Below are 15,975 nucleotides of genomic sequence, written 5' to 3'. Positions count from 1 at the left end.
TCATATATATATATATATATATTCCTCTCCGATCATAAATTGATATTTTAAACGCATGTCAAGGAAATTGAACAGTGGTGGTCACTTTCGACACAAAGTAATTACTCAAAATCTCCTGAACCTAACAGCTTAACTATGGTTTTTTAACATTATTTTTTAATACGAGCTAGGGCTCAAGGATCAAGAGTTCAAATCCCAAAGGTAAAGATGATTTTTTAATTTTTGACAAAATACAAGAGACACAACCCGAGAATCCTAACGTTAGTATGATCCAGAAACTTGATTTTGGCTGTTTGCTGACAATGGAAATGCGTAGGAAATCATTCTTTACTTGAACTGATCCCGTTAATTCAGCAAATTAAAAGAAGCTGATCACACTCACACGTGCATGCAACCTACTATCTTTCAAATTACAAGATGCATATGTCACTGCAAATTCAAAATAGTCATCGCAAGATTAAGAGACATCAAGGACAGAAATATTTGACGTGGGTACGGAACCGGGAGGCTGATCTTTTCACGCAATTATTCAAGGTTGTGATGCATGCATGTTGAGTTGTCGACCGTGCTACATCACAATTCGGTCTATAATATCTATTCTCAAGAAAAGAGATTTGTCAACGATAATTAAATAAAAAAACTTGTCTCCAACAATCAATTGTTAGTTACAATTTGCAAGTTGCCTTTATAAATCACCAGAAATGATCAGGAGATGTTAGGCTGTGTATCAGTTACATTCATGAAAGCTCGATTGTATAATAGATAAACGAAATCCTTTCTTACTGTGTGTGCCGGCTTAGACGTACAGTAGTTTCTGATTTTTTGATATTTTTTAAAATTATATTTATCTTGAAAAAATATTAAATTGATATTAATTAAAAAACCTAAAAAAATATTTCAAAACTAAAAATATGTTTAAAGAACACTCTACACTATAATAATAAACACGCTCGATTAATTTGACTTTCCATGAGGTTGGAATGCATATATTTAAGCAGTGCCGTTTCAAATGGAAATTGTGCCGAGCTGGTGCGCACCTATCCGAGGCGCTGATCAACATCAGAAAGATGAGGAGACTCCGCGTCATAAAAGAGGAAAGAAAGAACAATTAATTTGCTATATATATTGAGGCTAATTCAGTAACCTTACCTCAATGATGTACAGAGCAGCACTAGCTAGGCTTGCCAGGCACTCTAATCATTCATCTTAAAGTTACTAATATTTGCCATCGAGCTCAGAGCTCAGTTAGTGTATTTACTATTTAGTATATTGTAATGTAAGGATTTTTTTTTATATTTAAAAATATATTAAAATAAATTTTTATCTAAAATATGTTTTAAATTTTTAATATCAACACATTCAAATTATTAAAAAACCGTCTTATAATTATATACTATATAGTAACAAATGTTGGAGCAAAATCTAAAAGTTTTCCTCCATTATTTCTCTAAGAAATACGATCTTATCGTGAAGTTTCAAGAGAAGTACGTACAGTCTAGGATATGCTATTCGATGAATTCCATGTTATTTTGTTGCATAATCGAGCATTGAGTTTTTTCTTTCTCACTCCAGGAACTGAATCAGGAGCTCGAATGTTTGGTTTGATTTTAATATGATGAATAAAATCATTATCCACTTGAACGCCGAGCATCACAGGTTTGTCAAGTTCAAATCGATGTCTCTCTGTGTTTATGCTTCACCAACGTAGCTAGATAACCCTTCTGCTCCACCTACGTACGCACGCACCATAAAGAAATTAAAGAAAAATGCATGACACATAAGCTATAAGCACCATCGTTCTTTTATATATTTAGAGATAAGCACCCGCATATTATATATTAAGTTAATCGCCAGGATAGCCTGCTTGTTCGGAATTGAAAACCAGAGGAAAACTGCAGACAGATGAGATCATGAAAATATACAATTAAATCCCAGGGTCAATCGTCAAATAATATATACTATGATTTCTATTTAAAGAACACTTGTTGTGTCCAAGTTGCATGAGCCCACGGAGGAATTGATCGCCATGGAAGTCAACAGAAGAAAAACTAGCTAGCGTATACAGAACCGCATCTCCATTTACGGCTTCTCATCTACAATTACGGTGTGTGTGCGTGTGTGTGTGTGTGTATGTATATATATATATATATATATATATATGCACAACGCATAAGCGACAAGCACTTTCATTATTTGTCTATTCAGAGACGTGCACGTCCAATTCTTTTGTTTTTTAGCAGGTTATTTTTAACTACGAGTCAGATAAAAAAATTTAAATATAAAAAAATATATCTAAGATAGTGGAGAACTTTTTATTATCATCATTAAACCTAATCACTTAAAATTAACTTATAACGTTACTTTTTTTTTTATATGGTACATGATGTGTTTTGTTAATCTATATATATATATATATATATATATATATATATATTAAAAACTATCTTTATTAAAATTTGTATCCTTCTACTTATTTTTTTTAGTTAAGAGACTGTGTGTCAATCGTCTATGCATTTAACCAATAAAAATAGTTTAATGGCATTTTTCACATGTATTTTTATTTTTTATGGAATTTTTGCTTGTAAAAAATCTATGGTGGATATTAATCTATTGATCAACTAATTTTGTTAAATCTTATGACACTTGTAAAAAATTTATACATTGACTAATAATATCATTACTCGAAAAATAAAACTATATTTATTAAGAAAAATAAAGAAAATATTAAATTTAAATATCAAAACCAATAAAAATTTATCATCCGATTAAAAATAACAAGGTGAGAATTTAGTTACAAGCTCGGTGGCTCACACCAATTTGTTTTTCAACATAAAACAATATTGACGCAACGCTAGCGCATTTTTAAAGAAATAAAAGAAATTTGATAATTGGAATATTGACTCAACTTGATTCAATAATGTAATAATAAGATTTAAGAAAACAACGACAATAAATAAACCAAACTAAAAATATATATGCAATGATCAACTCAAAAAATAAACGTTTGTCAATATTACGGAAAGATATCCTTTCATTATTCCTAGAAGGTCTTCATGATATTAGTTGATAACAAAACAAAAATAAAATGAGAACATGATAGCTTTATAGAAAGAAAATTAAAAAAATAAATAATCCAAAGCTCAAACCCTAGCAAGTCAAATATTAAATGATGAAATTGAAAAAAAAAACCCGCTCTAAGTCCACCCGAGTCAACCTACCAAATGCATGACCTGGTCGTGAGATGATTGAGGTAACCCTGTAGAAATAAAATTGAATAAAACAACGAATCTCAATTCCTAAACAGTCCAATGTTGAAGCGCAAAACTGGAAAAAAATCAATCTAAAAAACAACAACGAAAAAGGACATGAAATGACAATATAAAAAGAAAAGTGAAAAAAAATCACGAATCTCAATCCTCAACTTAAAAAAAATTTAAAAATTAAAAAAATAATATAAACAAACCAAGTCAACCCGGACTAATCTTTGAAATTTTTTATTCGGGTCAAGAACAGATCTAAAAAAAATCACAAATCCAAATCCCCATTCAACAAATATTAATGGATGAAACTGAAAAAAAATCAATCAAAAAGGGATAAAAAACTAAATAAATAACAATCAATAAAATGCAGACCAAATTTGACGTAAAAATAAAATGAAACCAAATGGTGAGGAATGAATTTTTAAAAAAAAAACCAATTAAGACAAGCTTAAAAAAATAAATAGAAAAGAAAAGAAAAAAGACCAAATTTTATATAAAATTAAATGAAACTCATGCTAAAGATTGAAATTGAAAAAAATAAAATAAAAATTTAAAATAAAAGAAATAGCAATACAAAGAATAGAACAAATTAGATACAATAAATAAATGATAAGACACGTTTTAATTTTGATAGGTCAGAGAGATTCTTCAAGAAAAGAGAGAGAAAAGAGGAAGGAGAAGCCAAAAAATGCCCACCAAAGCCTAACCTTCACACCTCTACTGAGAAACTCTGGACGACGGGGAAGAGTGCGGCATGACATTCTCAATGCATTTATGGAAGCTGTCATTTGATCATTTGTAGACTCCTTGTGCGCTGCTTGAAAATCGCTAATGCCTACCACGCGTCATCGTATTTAACATTTGACATGCTCATTTACCCCCAATCCTCATATTTTGTTTAATTTCAACTGGTCCTTTAACACTTAATTGTTCTAAAATAACTGAGTTTTATTTTATTTTATAAAATAGAGCATCAATCGAGCATCAAAATTTTCTCTTGATATTGCAAGATTCTCATATTAAGGCAACCAAAATAAACTATCAAGTCAAATTCCAAATAAATCCAACACAAAGAGATCAATTTGAAATAAAGTTAAATGACCAAAATTAAAAAAATGAAGATAAACTTCATCTTTAACTATAAAAACCAGTTCCTGATATTAGTAAAAAAAAATCTTTTAAGCTTTAAATTAGTTAATGTAGCTCTAATTATTTTAAATCAATTAAATTGAATTTTATTTTGTAAAATCATGTATTAATCAAGTGAACATTTTATCGATACTTTAAGATATGCATGGAAAAAAAATCACGAAGATCAATGGCTAATCAAAGCAATATCAAGGGATCAAATCGTGACAAGAAATGAGTGAAAGATATTTGTTCAAATGAATAGTGGATATCCCTATAGTGTTTCACTAATTCCTATAGTCTTTTTGATGATGTTAAAAATATTATATTTAAAAAAGATGTAAGAAAGAGAAATTGAAATATTGTAATAACAAAAAAAAAACAAAGAAGGGGAAGAAAAAATAAATCAAACTAACAAACCAATATTATAGTTTTCTATATCAATCATTCCATCAAAGAAATTTTATTTCTTAGTTGAACCATTTCATTAAATATTATCAACGAAATTGTTAATTATTTGTGTGTTTCTCATGTGATCCCCGTCAGATGATGAAATTGAAAGGAAATGTCAATTTTCAATGCGATATAAGTGAAAGGTATATAAGCGAACAATAATTAGGGCCATAGGTGGGAGATATCAGATTTTATTTCTTGACGTTACATGGAGATACCAGTCAATTTAAGTATGATTAACCTATATGAAAGCTGAAAAGGAAATGATTAACGTATATAAAGAACTACTGACTTTAAAATACTTATATTATTAATATAAAAATAAAAACAAAAACGTATGCAAATGTTAAAAAAGATATCTAATACTTTTTATTATTATTATTAATATGAGTGTTCGAGCTAATTTGTGTATATCTTAATTAATTTTATGGACATTAAAGTTAACGATTATATAAATCTCTAATAACTATTATATTAGCAAATACAAGAGAAATAAACCCCCTTGATTAATCTTAATGATATTAAAATTAATAATTATATAAATTTCTAATAACTATTATATTAGCAAATATAAAAGAAATAAAACCTTTTATTCTAAATTTTTATAACTCGGGCATCTCTTAAATAGTTTATATTTGTCCACGTCTTCATTTTAAGAGTAGTGGGATTTAAGAGAATAATATTCCCTTATTAATTCTACAGCGACAATCAATTTAATCTCTGTCTTAATAATGCCATTTGCACGCCATGTTAACTACAAACGTCACCTTCCTGGCTCTCCAGCCACAGAAAAGAATTGTTGTTTTCGCTGCGGCAAAAGTTTTTCTTTCTTTAAGTTAATGTCTGCCGGAAGAAGCGCTGGAGTAAATAAACAAGAAACCTGACGACGTATGAGCCTACGAGGTGTTGAACATACGAATTTGAAAAGCAGAGAGTATATTATATTGAGAAAAATCTGACATACAGCCTTAAAAAAACATGAGATATTCAATAGATCATAACGAGTTGACCTCGATGTTTATTAATCAAACATGAATCTGGTCCAAAAACAACATAACATTCGGCACTGGACTTGGTATTTGATCTCGCATCAAATGATTTTAAAAAAATTATTTTTAATATTAGTATGAGATGATATGCCCGCGCGTTGCTGCGAACTTATAAAACAAATATATTTAATAGTGTTATAAAATAAATATTAGTATATTAAAATAATTTAAAAACACTTTAAAAAATTAATTTAAAACTTAATCAAAAAATAATTTAAAATACTGGAAAAGCACAGTTGAACGCAAAAAAGCAAACAAAAACTAAGATTATAGAAATCCAATATATACTAAGCAATTGCGGGATGGTACTTTGACATTGTAGGAGTCCGAAATTTAACTTGAGAGTGGAGCGATTAAATTTAAATAAATAATGAAAAAGAAATCTTTGTAAATAAAATAATTTATCAATAATTGAAACCATTCTGGTAAAATCCATTTAATATAAAAATATAAAGAGATCTTATTAATGATAAACACCCATAAAAGTATGATAAAAATATTAAAACAAAGAGAAATATCACATTCTTCTTATAAAAGAAAGTTTGAAGGATCCCTTTTGCGAAAAAAAAAAATTCTTCAAATTATTTTTTAAAATTTTTTTACATTATTTTAATGTGATTATGTTTAAAAAAACTTTAAAAATTAAAAAAATATATTTTTATATATTTTCAAATAAAAAATATTTTGAAAAACAATCATACCACACTACGTCGGGGTTGAGGTAGGGCATGACTCAGTTGAACCCCTCCTATTAAACAGAGAAAATAAACTATTTTGCATTTTTTATTTTGTCACAAAAGAATTTAAGAAATAAAAAATCAGTGCTCAATTTTTTTTGTTTTAATAAAAGCTTTATAGGAAATGAATATCGACAATACCGAGTGAGCATGAATGGGTTCTCGTACAATTATTAAAAAGGCGGCAATAGAGAAATTGCACGACTTGACTTGGTGATTTTTCTGTCAAAAAGCCCCACCATATTGACGACGAGTGGGGGAGATATAGCAGTGAGCTGGGTCTCTCTTTGAGGCTGGGATACACAGAATTAGTCCTCTGAATTAATGAAGAAGAAACTTTCCATGTGCAATCTGCAACCGGGTCTCCGAAACAGCACTGCCATTTGAAGGGGTCACAAGGCCTTAATTACATCGATGATTTTATACCAATACATACAGTTAAGATTCAAGAAATCACTCCCCTTCACCCCTTTTTTGATCCAATACAAGAACCGGAAAGTCTTTCTTGCTGGGTCTGCCATTGTTGCCGTTTGTTTTCAAAAAAAAAAACATTAAAAAAATGAGGAAATAATTCTTTAAGAGACAAAAATCCAAGAGGGAATGCGGCTCAAATTTCTGAAATTTCTGCTAGCTCCTCAAGTGTCCAGTGCGAGAGACAAGAATCCAACATCCTAAATGATTGGCGGGTCTGGATGAATGCTGTCGTCTTCGCAAAATTTCAAAATGAAAAAAGGTCATCAGCGACGTGTGCAATAATTGAAACCTAATATTTCAAGCCTTTCTGCCATGACAATTGGCTTATGTAACTACACACCTCACCCTTTTGTTTCTTCTTCACCGTTCTACAGCATGCAATTCGTGGTGATGTATGTTTTTTTGGGAATTATTATTATTATTATTCGTTTTTTGATCTTTCTAGATGATTGTGGTTCATTAGATTTGTGGACTTTGACTCTGAAAAATATGAAAAGAAAAATAAATAAATAAATAAATAAAGAATTGCATCATATTAAAGAAAGTCTAAATACTGGATGGTTCACCAAGCAAGGAAGTATTTTTCTTTTTTTTCTCACTTGCAATGTGGTCAAATTTGAAACACTTTTGTTTGCTTGTTAGGACTGCAGCATATCAAATCCACCTGCGATTCTTTGCAAAAAAATAAAAAAATAAACAAATCAAGCGCTCTGACCATTGCATCAGAGTTCAATAAAATCAATGAAAGAACATTCATCAAAATTCTACCCTTTGAATTCTGGTAAAAAAAAAAAAATGGTAACCAGATCAGAAAATCCAGCAAAACTCGAGCATTAATTTCCTTTTATAAATATTATCGATATGTTGTCCTTCTTATCTTAGCAATGGAGATTTTTCTTAAAATAAGACATTTATTATTATTATTATTATTATTATTTCCAGAATAAGGTACTTTTGATCTTATTTTCCAACAAGAGATCCTTTAGTGCCATTGTAGATATACATATCAGCTTTTTAATTAATTAATCATTAGTAATTTACTAACTCCCTTAATCTGTTCTATCGAAGGCCATGCATGATCTTTTTCCATGGTAGTTTTTATTATTTTTTAGTTTAATGTGGGTATTTGAGTCAGTTTTTTAAAAACAATACAAGATCTTTTTTTTTTATCCACGAACAGCTAATTTAATTTATTAGCTTAAACTTGAAATTTAGTTTTATATTATTTTTTAACATATACTTTTACCCTTCAATAAAAACTCTTTAAATTTAAAATTTATATAAATATATGTCACCTTATATTATTAATTAAAATATTTATACAAATCCACGTTGCTTTGTACTATTATATAATAAAAAAACGCTAATTTAATCCAATTTAGGTGATGTTATAGTATTATATTTGGTTTTATATTATTTTCTGACCGTTACATCCGATGTATTTAGAAATTAAATTGGCAAATCGCTGCTCCTCTTCCATTTTCTTTTCACCACAATACCAATTATGTATTTGTATTATATACTATAATTCCAAATACATAATTAAATATAACATTAATTATTTTGAGGGGTGTAGTTCAACTGATCAAATTCTAAATTTGTTCTATGTAAGTCACCAGTTTAAGTTTTATAAATCTCAGGACTACTGAAGGATTATATGGTTGTTAATTTTAGGATCCATTAGATTAATCGAGGTATTCACAAGCTAACTCGGATATTTAAATTAATAATAATAATAATAATAAGTATAACATTAATTAGTAAAATATAGCAGCCATATATGGGTCCACTCCCCCCTCTCAAAGATGAATTTCTGGCCAAGAATGTGTTTCGTCATGGCTGATATTACTTGACTTTTGATGCTATGCCTCTAGTGATTTAGATGCTTACGTTCGATCAGACTTTTATCTTCCACCGTTAAAACCTGAAATCATTGCTAGTTTATTCATAATTCAAGGTTTTAAAACAGAAGCAAGAAAATGATAAATTCATTGTTCACATTTTTTTTAATGACAATTTAATTAACTGTAGCGTGAAAGCGTGAGTTTGACAATAGAAATATCGGTACGGTACACGGAAACGAAATAATTTAAATTTTGATTTTTCTTCGTCGATTATATTTCCTAAATTCATATACCGTGTACCGAATTTCGGTCATTCACACTGATCAATAACATAAAATTTATATTTTGTTAAAATCAATTACCAACTTCTGCTTTAACCTCTCTCTCTCTCTCTCTCTCTCTCTCTCTCTCTCTCTCAAAAAAGAAAAGAAAAGAAAAGAAAAGAAAACAATAAACTGAGATATGTGGGACTGTAATGACTTGGATTTCATTCCAATAAATTAAGATTATAAATCTCACTGTCGGGAGATGTGAGAGAAGAGAATTAATGTTTTGATTAGTATAGAATGAGCATATCTATTAAATATTTATAATTGATAGAATTTATTTCATATATATATATATATATATATATATATATAGAGAGAGAGAGAGAGAGAGAGAGAGAGAGTTAGGTTACTAGCAAAACAAGCTTTTAATGTACGCCACACGATCTCTACAGCTTTTGTCAAATCCCCCTTTTAATTAGAATGTTTTATGAGCTCTCTGTATGTGCTCCTTTCACCGTGAAAGTTTTATTGAATCTTTTATAAAAATAAAAATAAAATGTATATATAGAAGTTGGTACTCAATTACTCTATGACTATTTTTTTATAAAAGAAACATATATTTCGAAATATCTAAATAAAAAATAATTAACAGGGTGGCCTTTCAGTATTTTCGTTGTCCATTGTAAATACAAATTTAACCTTGGATCAGGAGAGAAAAAAAAAGAGCTTTGCAATTAGGGGTATTTTTATACTTTCTCATAGTTATTTTGTGTAACTAATAGGTTATGGGGGCATTTCAGTATTTTCATATTGACGTTTGAATATTTAAATTAAAAAACCATGGGCGCATGTTGAACATGCAACGGAGTGTGGGTAACACCTGTACCATTCAAGCGGTGCCTGCGATGCCATTAAATGAAAAGATATTGACTTCCATTGTCTCCCACAATTGTGTCCTCTTTCACACAAAGTAGTGCATGGTGAAGGGTTAAATTTCAGTCTTCATTATTTTATTTTCTTATTTTTTTAAAGAAGTTTTTTTTGTTTAATTTAGTCTTTCAATTACAATTTCTCAAATATTTTGTTTTTCATTGGTCCTTATTTTTAAAATTTTATTTTTTTCCTTGTTCCTTTTGTTAAAGTTTTTTTTCTTTTAATTTCATCCTTTAATCAAAGTCTTTTTTTTTTGTTTATTTTTTCTAGTTTAACTCTCATTCTTTTGATTTTTTTTTCTTTTGGTAAAACTATTTCTCAATTCAATTTAACCCTCTAACTAAAATTTTTTATTTGCCCTCTAATTAATGTTTTTTTCACCCTAAATTTTTTTAGATCTTTTTATGTAATTGATTTTTTTTCTAATTTCATCTTTCGACATTTGATTTTCTGGGGGTTCAAATTTGTGCGATCTTATCGTTCTACATTAGTTTTTTTTAATATTAGTTTTGTGATTATCTCCAATTTATTTTTTATAAGTTTATTACGGTCTTATAATCTAGATCATAAATTTTGCATGTTATTTTTTAATAGAAGTTTTTTCTTTATAATTGTTTGGTTTGTGTTTGATTTTTCAAGATATTATTCTAATTCATCGGCAATATATTATTTTAAGATATTTTTGAGTTGTAAAAAATAAACTTGAAAAGTTTGCATTTTTATTTTTTATTTTTTTGTTAAAGCTTGCAGCGAATCGCAATCATGTATATGCTATTACTCTGTGTGTGTGTGTGTGTGTGTGTGTGTGTGTGTAAAAGGTATGGAATCTCAATAGTACCTTTTTAATTACCTTATTAGTCTCTTTTCTCCTCGAGTGTTTCATCTTCAAGTCTTTTTCCCTATTAAAGAAAGGAAGAAAAAAACAGTTGTAAATTAACATCCTGAATTTCAAACAATTGAAAATGACAATACGCAATATCGGCACTAATCCGGCAACCCATATATTGTTAATTTTCATCCCATTTTCGAGGAAGTTATTCAACAATTTCTTAATTAATTAGATTGGATTTCCCTTCCGCTTCCTAGCCTTCTTTTTCCTGGATTTCCATTAATTGGTTTTCTTACGAAATTTAGCCATGTGTAACGCGTTAAGCAACGAAGATACAAGTGACGTGGGGTGCAAAGTCAAAGTCCAAACCCATGTCCTTCTTTCTCAAGCAACAACGCCATAGTGCTTTCGTTGTCTATATATACACCCACCACCCAGCTAGCATACCCCAAAACACAACGGGGCTTGTCTAACCGATCTAGCTCCCCTCCGATTCTTCTCCTCACCCTCGTTAACTTTCCTGAGAAACAACCAGAACTTTTACTTACGTTCACACCCTCGCATCCTTCCATATACTTGCCATTTCCATTGATTAACATTCCTGTGATTAACCAAATGCCGAGAAAAGGTATGAGGAGCATTTGCTTTTCTCCGAAAACGATCTCTTTTTTATCCTCACCTCGTTCCTCACCTTCAATACTCTCTCTTCCACCAACTCCCCTTCGGAGTGAATGGATGGTTGAACAGATCATCGAAAATGCCTCATCGTTGATCATGAAATGGAATCCTGAGACATCTGCCTACGCCAATGTCACCTCTCTTTTTTATGAGAACAGAAGAGAGGCCATGCAGTTCATTAAATGCGTTAACGATTTGCAGAAAGTTATGCATTCGATAGTCTCTGAAGATTCCACCCACTACAGACTCGTACAAGCACAGAATCTAATGCAAATCGCCATGAAGCGGCTTCAAAAGGAGTTTTATCAGATTCTTTCCATGAACCGGGCTCATCTTGACCCTGAGTCTATGTCTACCAGATCCTCTCGCACCTCTATATCCAGCATCTCGGATTTTGAAGATGATATCTCACCTGATGATGATGTTCGCGCTGCTAGTGATTCGATCTCCGAAGTTGAACAAGTTTCTTCCATAGCCATGGCAGACTTGAAAGCAATTGCGGAGTGCATGAGTGCAGCTGGGTATGCTAAGGAGTGCGTAAACGTCTACAAAGTTGTTCGAAAATCCATTATCGACGAAGGAATTTATCGCCTTGGGGTAGAAAGAATAAGCTCCTCACGGATCAACAAGATGGACTGGGAAGCCCTTGACATGAGAATCAAGAACTGGTTAGAAGCAATAAAAATTGCAATGAAAACACTCTTCTTCGGAGAGAGATTTCTTTGCGACCACGTGTTTGCCGTCTCTGAATCAATCAGAGAGTCTTGTTTCAGCGAAATATCTAAAGAAGGAGCTACTCTTCTTTTCGGATTCCCGGAACTTGTAGCCAAAAGCAAGAAACCATCATCACCAGACAAAATGTTTCGCGCACTAGACATGTACACGGCAATCTCCCAAAACTGGATAGAGATTGAGTCCATCTTCTCATTCGAGTCCACCTCTCCCGTGCGCACACAGGCTCTTTCTTCACTCGTCAAACTTAGCGAATCCATTTACTCAATGCTTTCCGATTTTGAATCAAGTGTCCAAAAACACTCATCAAAAGCATTAGTCCCCGGCGGCGGAGTGCATTCCTTAACAAGCAATGCAATGAACTATCTATCATTACTCGCCGACTATAGCAATGTCCTTACAGATATTATCTCCGACTGGCCGCCACCAACGAAATCATCACTACCGGAATCTTACTTCGACAGTCCAGATTCTGATGATCCCCCGGCAGCTGCCATCTCAACACGGTTTGCTTGGTTGGTTCTTTATCTTTTATGCAAGCTTGATGGCAAAGCAAAATATTACAAAGATGTGTCCCTCTCCTACCTTTTCTTAGCCAACAATCTACAACATGTAGTATTCAAAGTCCGCACGTCAAATCTTCAGTATCTACTCGGTGACGATTGGATTGTTAAACATGAAGCTAAAGTGGGACAATTTGCAGCAAATTATGAACGGTTAGCATGGGGCAAAGTTTTTGCATCATTACCACAGAATCCAACGGCGGAGATCTCGCCCGAGGAAGTTAAGGAGACTTTTAAGAGATTTAATACCAGCTTTGATGAGGCGTGCAGGAAGCAGAGTGCTTGTGTTGTAGCGGACCCCAAACTCCAGGACGAGATTAAGGTTTCCATAGGGAGAAAGATAACTCCGGTTTATCGCGAGTTTTATGAGAAACATCGGAGTAGTGTTGGAGGGCAGAGACGGGTTGGGGTATTTGTCAAATATGCCCCTGAAGATGTTGAGAATTGCTTATCGCATTTGTTTTTCGGGACAGTTGATTCGGGGAGTTCAGTGTCAACTTCCACAACATCGTCTCGACAGCGGCATCGTGCTTAATTGGAAATACCAGAGAATACTATATTGTTTTGTATTTTTGGACGTATATAGTATATACGGTTTCCTTTTGTTTTTTTTTTACTTTTTATGTAAAGATACATTACGGTTCATATTTAAATAATAAAGGATTATGTGAAATTTGATATGAAATCATCGTGATGCAACAGAAATCGAATTAGATTTTGGGTAAACATTGTTTTTTATAGTATTTTTTTATTTAAAATTATATTAAAATAATATTTTTTATTTTTAAAATTTATTTTTAACACCATTATATTTAAGCAATTAAAAAACACTCAAAAAATTAACTCAAAATAATTTTTTAAAAAAATATCAATAAAAAACCACTTTAACTACAGCCTCGAACAAGAACTTAATCATATATCCTAGATGGAATTGAAATGAACGCTTTGGTGTTCTAATGATAGAATTGAACGCTTTGCTTGAAATTTTACAATGGGAATGCTTTATTGGATGCGTAGTGAATTAACAAAACGAATGAGAAGTCAAGCAAATTTCTTGAATTAGTTCATGCAAATTCTGTGACTGAAAATTATTATTATCATTTTTATAATAATAATATAATTTCTACCGAGTCTAATTTCGCTTCTATGCTAGTGGCTGTGTGGAGAAAGACAGTCATTCTCGCGGATCACATCAAAAGGACACCCAAGGCAGTACGTGGGCGACGGCACAGCCGGCCAAGTGGGCGGCTCCAAGGCTTTTGGCCGGTTATAGATGGTGACTGATAGTGGCACATCTCATTGTGGGAATTGACAATTTGATGGTAGTTCGAATTGACGAACACAAAGATAAATGATGATGGGTACTGACTGCGTATAGATACATCTATCCTGGGTGCCCACATGGGGCTGAGTTATTTAAAATAAATAAATAATATTAAGATGCTGAAATGAGGTAAGAAAACATACATAAAAAATTATTCATGATAAATGTGATTTAGATAACGACGTCTGAGTTAATTTGGGATATTTAATGAAACCGGTATTCTAGATTATAAAACTTAAATAATCATATAAAAAATAAAAAAAATTATAATTTTTTTTTTAAAAAATTGATGTGACCTGAAACATCTAATATAAAAAAAACTATGAAATTTAATATTTGTTAACCAATCAAATATTAAAAAATAAAAAAAAAATATCATATAAAAATATTTTAAAAAATAATGTTCAAAATTAAAATATCAAATAAATTTTATATTTAACCAAATTATAAAATTAAAAAGAATAATAATTTTTATAAAAAATACCTTTTTTTTGTTTTTTAGCTAAATATAGAATTGTCTCTAAACTGAATTTTTTTTGTGAAAAGTCAAAAACTGGGTGCCCTTGATCTCATATTTTTTTTTTATTTTAAAGCATTTTAAATACCTTTTATAAAAATAAATTATTTTTATAGTTTCATTGAACATTTTAATTGTTTATTTTTTATATTTATATAAATACTAAAGCATCCTCAGATTTAATCATGATAGCTAAAAAACTGTTATGAAAATATGAAAATATTCCTTGATATCAAGTTTTTTTTTTTTTGCTTTAAATGATATTTAAATTGTTTTATTTTAGATAATAACACATGAATCATAAAAAAAAAATTAATGCCCTTGTAAACCTGTTTTGGATTTTTTAAGTGGAGGAGCAAGAACGTTATTACACTTCGCCGGGGGTTTTAGTTCGTTTTAATCTTGTAACATATGTCTTCCTATGTATCTGCTTAATACCATAATATCTCGGTTAAGTTAGTTTTCTAATTTCGTTACTCTAAACTCTAAAGCATTTATCAAAAATATCAAACAGGAACTCATTGAAATATGATTAATCTATCAGAACCATTGCTTTAAAAAAAAAACAAAACAAAAAAAGAATTGATATAGAACCTTCGAGCTCGGACAAAGACAGCATATGGTAGAAGGCACAAAAGAGATGTGTGACATTTCAGATGATAGCTATGTAGAACCTTCCCTGACCGGAATCTGAATCCGATGCAATAAGATTTGAAAAATCTTGAAACAAGGACATTTCAACAAGAAGATTAGCAAGTCAAATAACAACCACGGGCTTAGCTATTAAGAAAGAAGAAAATTATCATGACAAATTGCAGTGAAAGAATAAAGAATCCGGTGAAAAAAGGGCTTCGTTTATTTTCAAAATGTCACACATGCACTTGACAATTTCGCAAGGTCAGGCATCATTGCTGGTTCAGAAGTTTCCATGGAATACGACCTAGCTTTTGAAACTCGACTTAGCAAGTTGCATCCCTCGTAGATGCCGGGTCACAAACAGCAGTATTTGCATTTGGCAAGAAGAGAAAAGAAAATGATCATTTCAACTCATGCTAAAATGATCATTTCAACACATGCTACTCTAACTGCTATATTTTTTTTTCCCGAGCAAGACTTTTAAATGAAGTTCACACAAGACTCATTGAATGCTTCCTGCACCAAGTTTCAACAAAATGAAGTGCTACA

At 30.9% G+C, this 15,975-nt stretch overlaps 1 protein-coding gene across 1 annotated transcript; it reads left to right on the top strand.

Annotated features, from left to right (window-relative positions):
• Window positions 1–11,394: 11,394 nt before the first annotated feature.
• On the top strand, window positions 11,395–13,634 carry LOC133688182 (exocyst complex component EXO70H1-like). The gene has a single exon (XM_062107580.1). It carries the CDS (start codon window positions 11,592–11,594, stop codon window positions 13,482–13,484), a length of 1,893 nt encoding a protein of 630 aa, XP_061963564.1. The 5' UTR covers window positions 11,395–11,591; the 3' UTR covers window positions 13,485–13,634.
• Window positions 13,635–15,975: the final 2,341 nt, after the last annotated feature.

The sequence above is a fragment of the Populus nigra genome, chromosome 3 (assembly GCF_951802175.1).
Source record: "Populus nigra chromosome 3, ddPopNigr1.1, whole genome shotgun sequence".
Lineage (NCBI taxonomy): Eukaryota > Viridiplantae > Streptophyta > Magnoliopsida > Malpighiales > Salicaceae > Populus > Populus nigra.
This window is presented reverse-complemented; position numbering and strand designations above follow the sequence as displayed.

Coding starts and splice junctions, on each gene's coding strand:
- LOC133688182 (XM_062107580.1), top strand. CDS start 11,592: ATGCCGAGAAAAGGTATGAGGAGCATTTGCTTTTCTCCGAAAACGATC.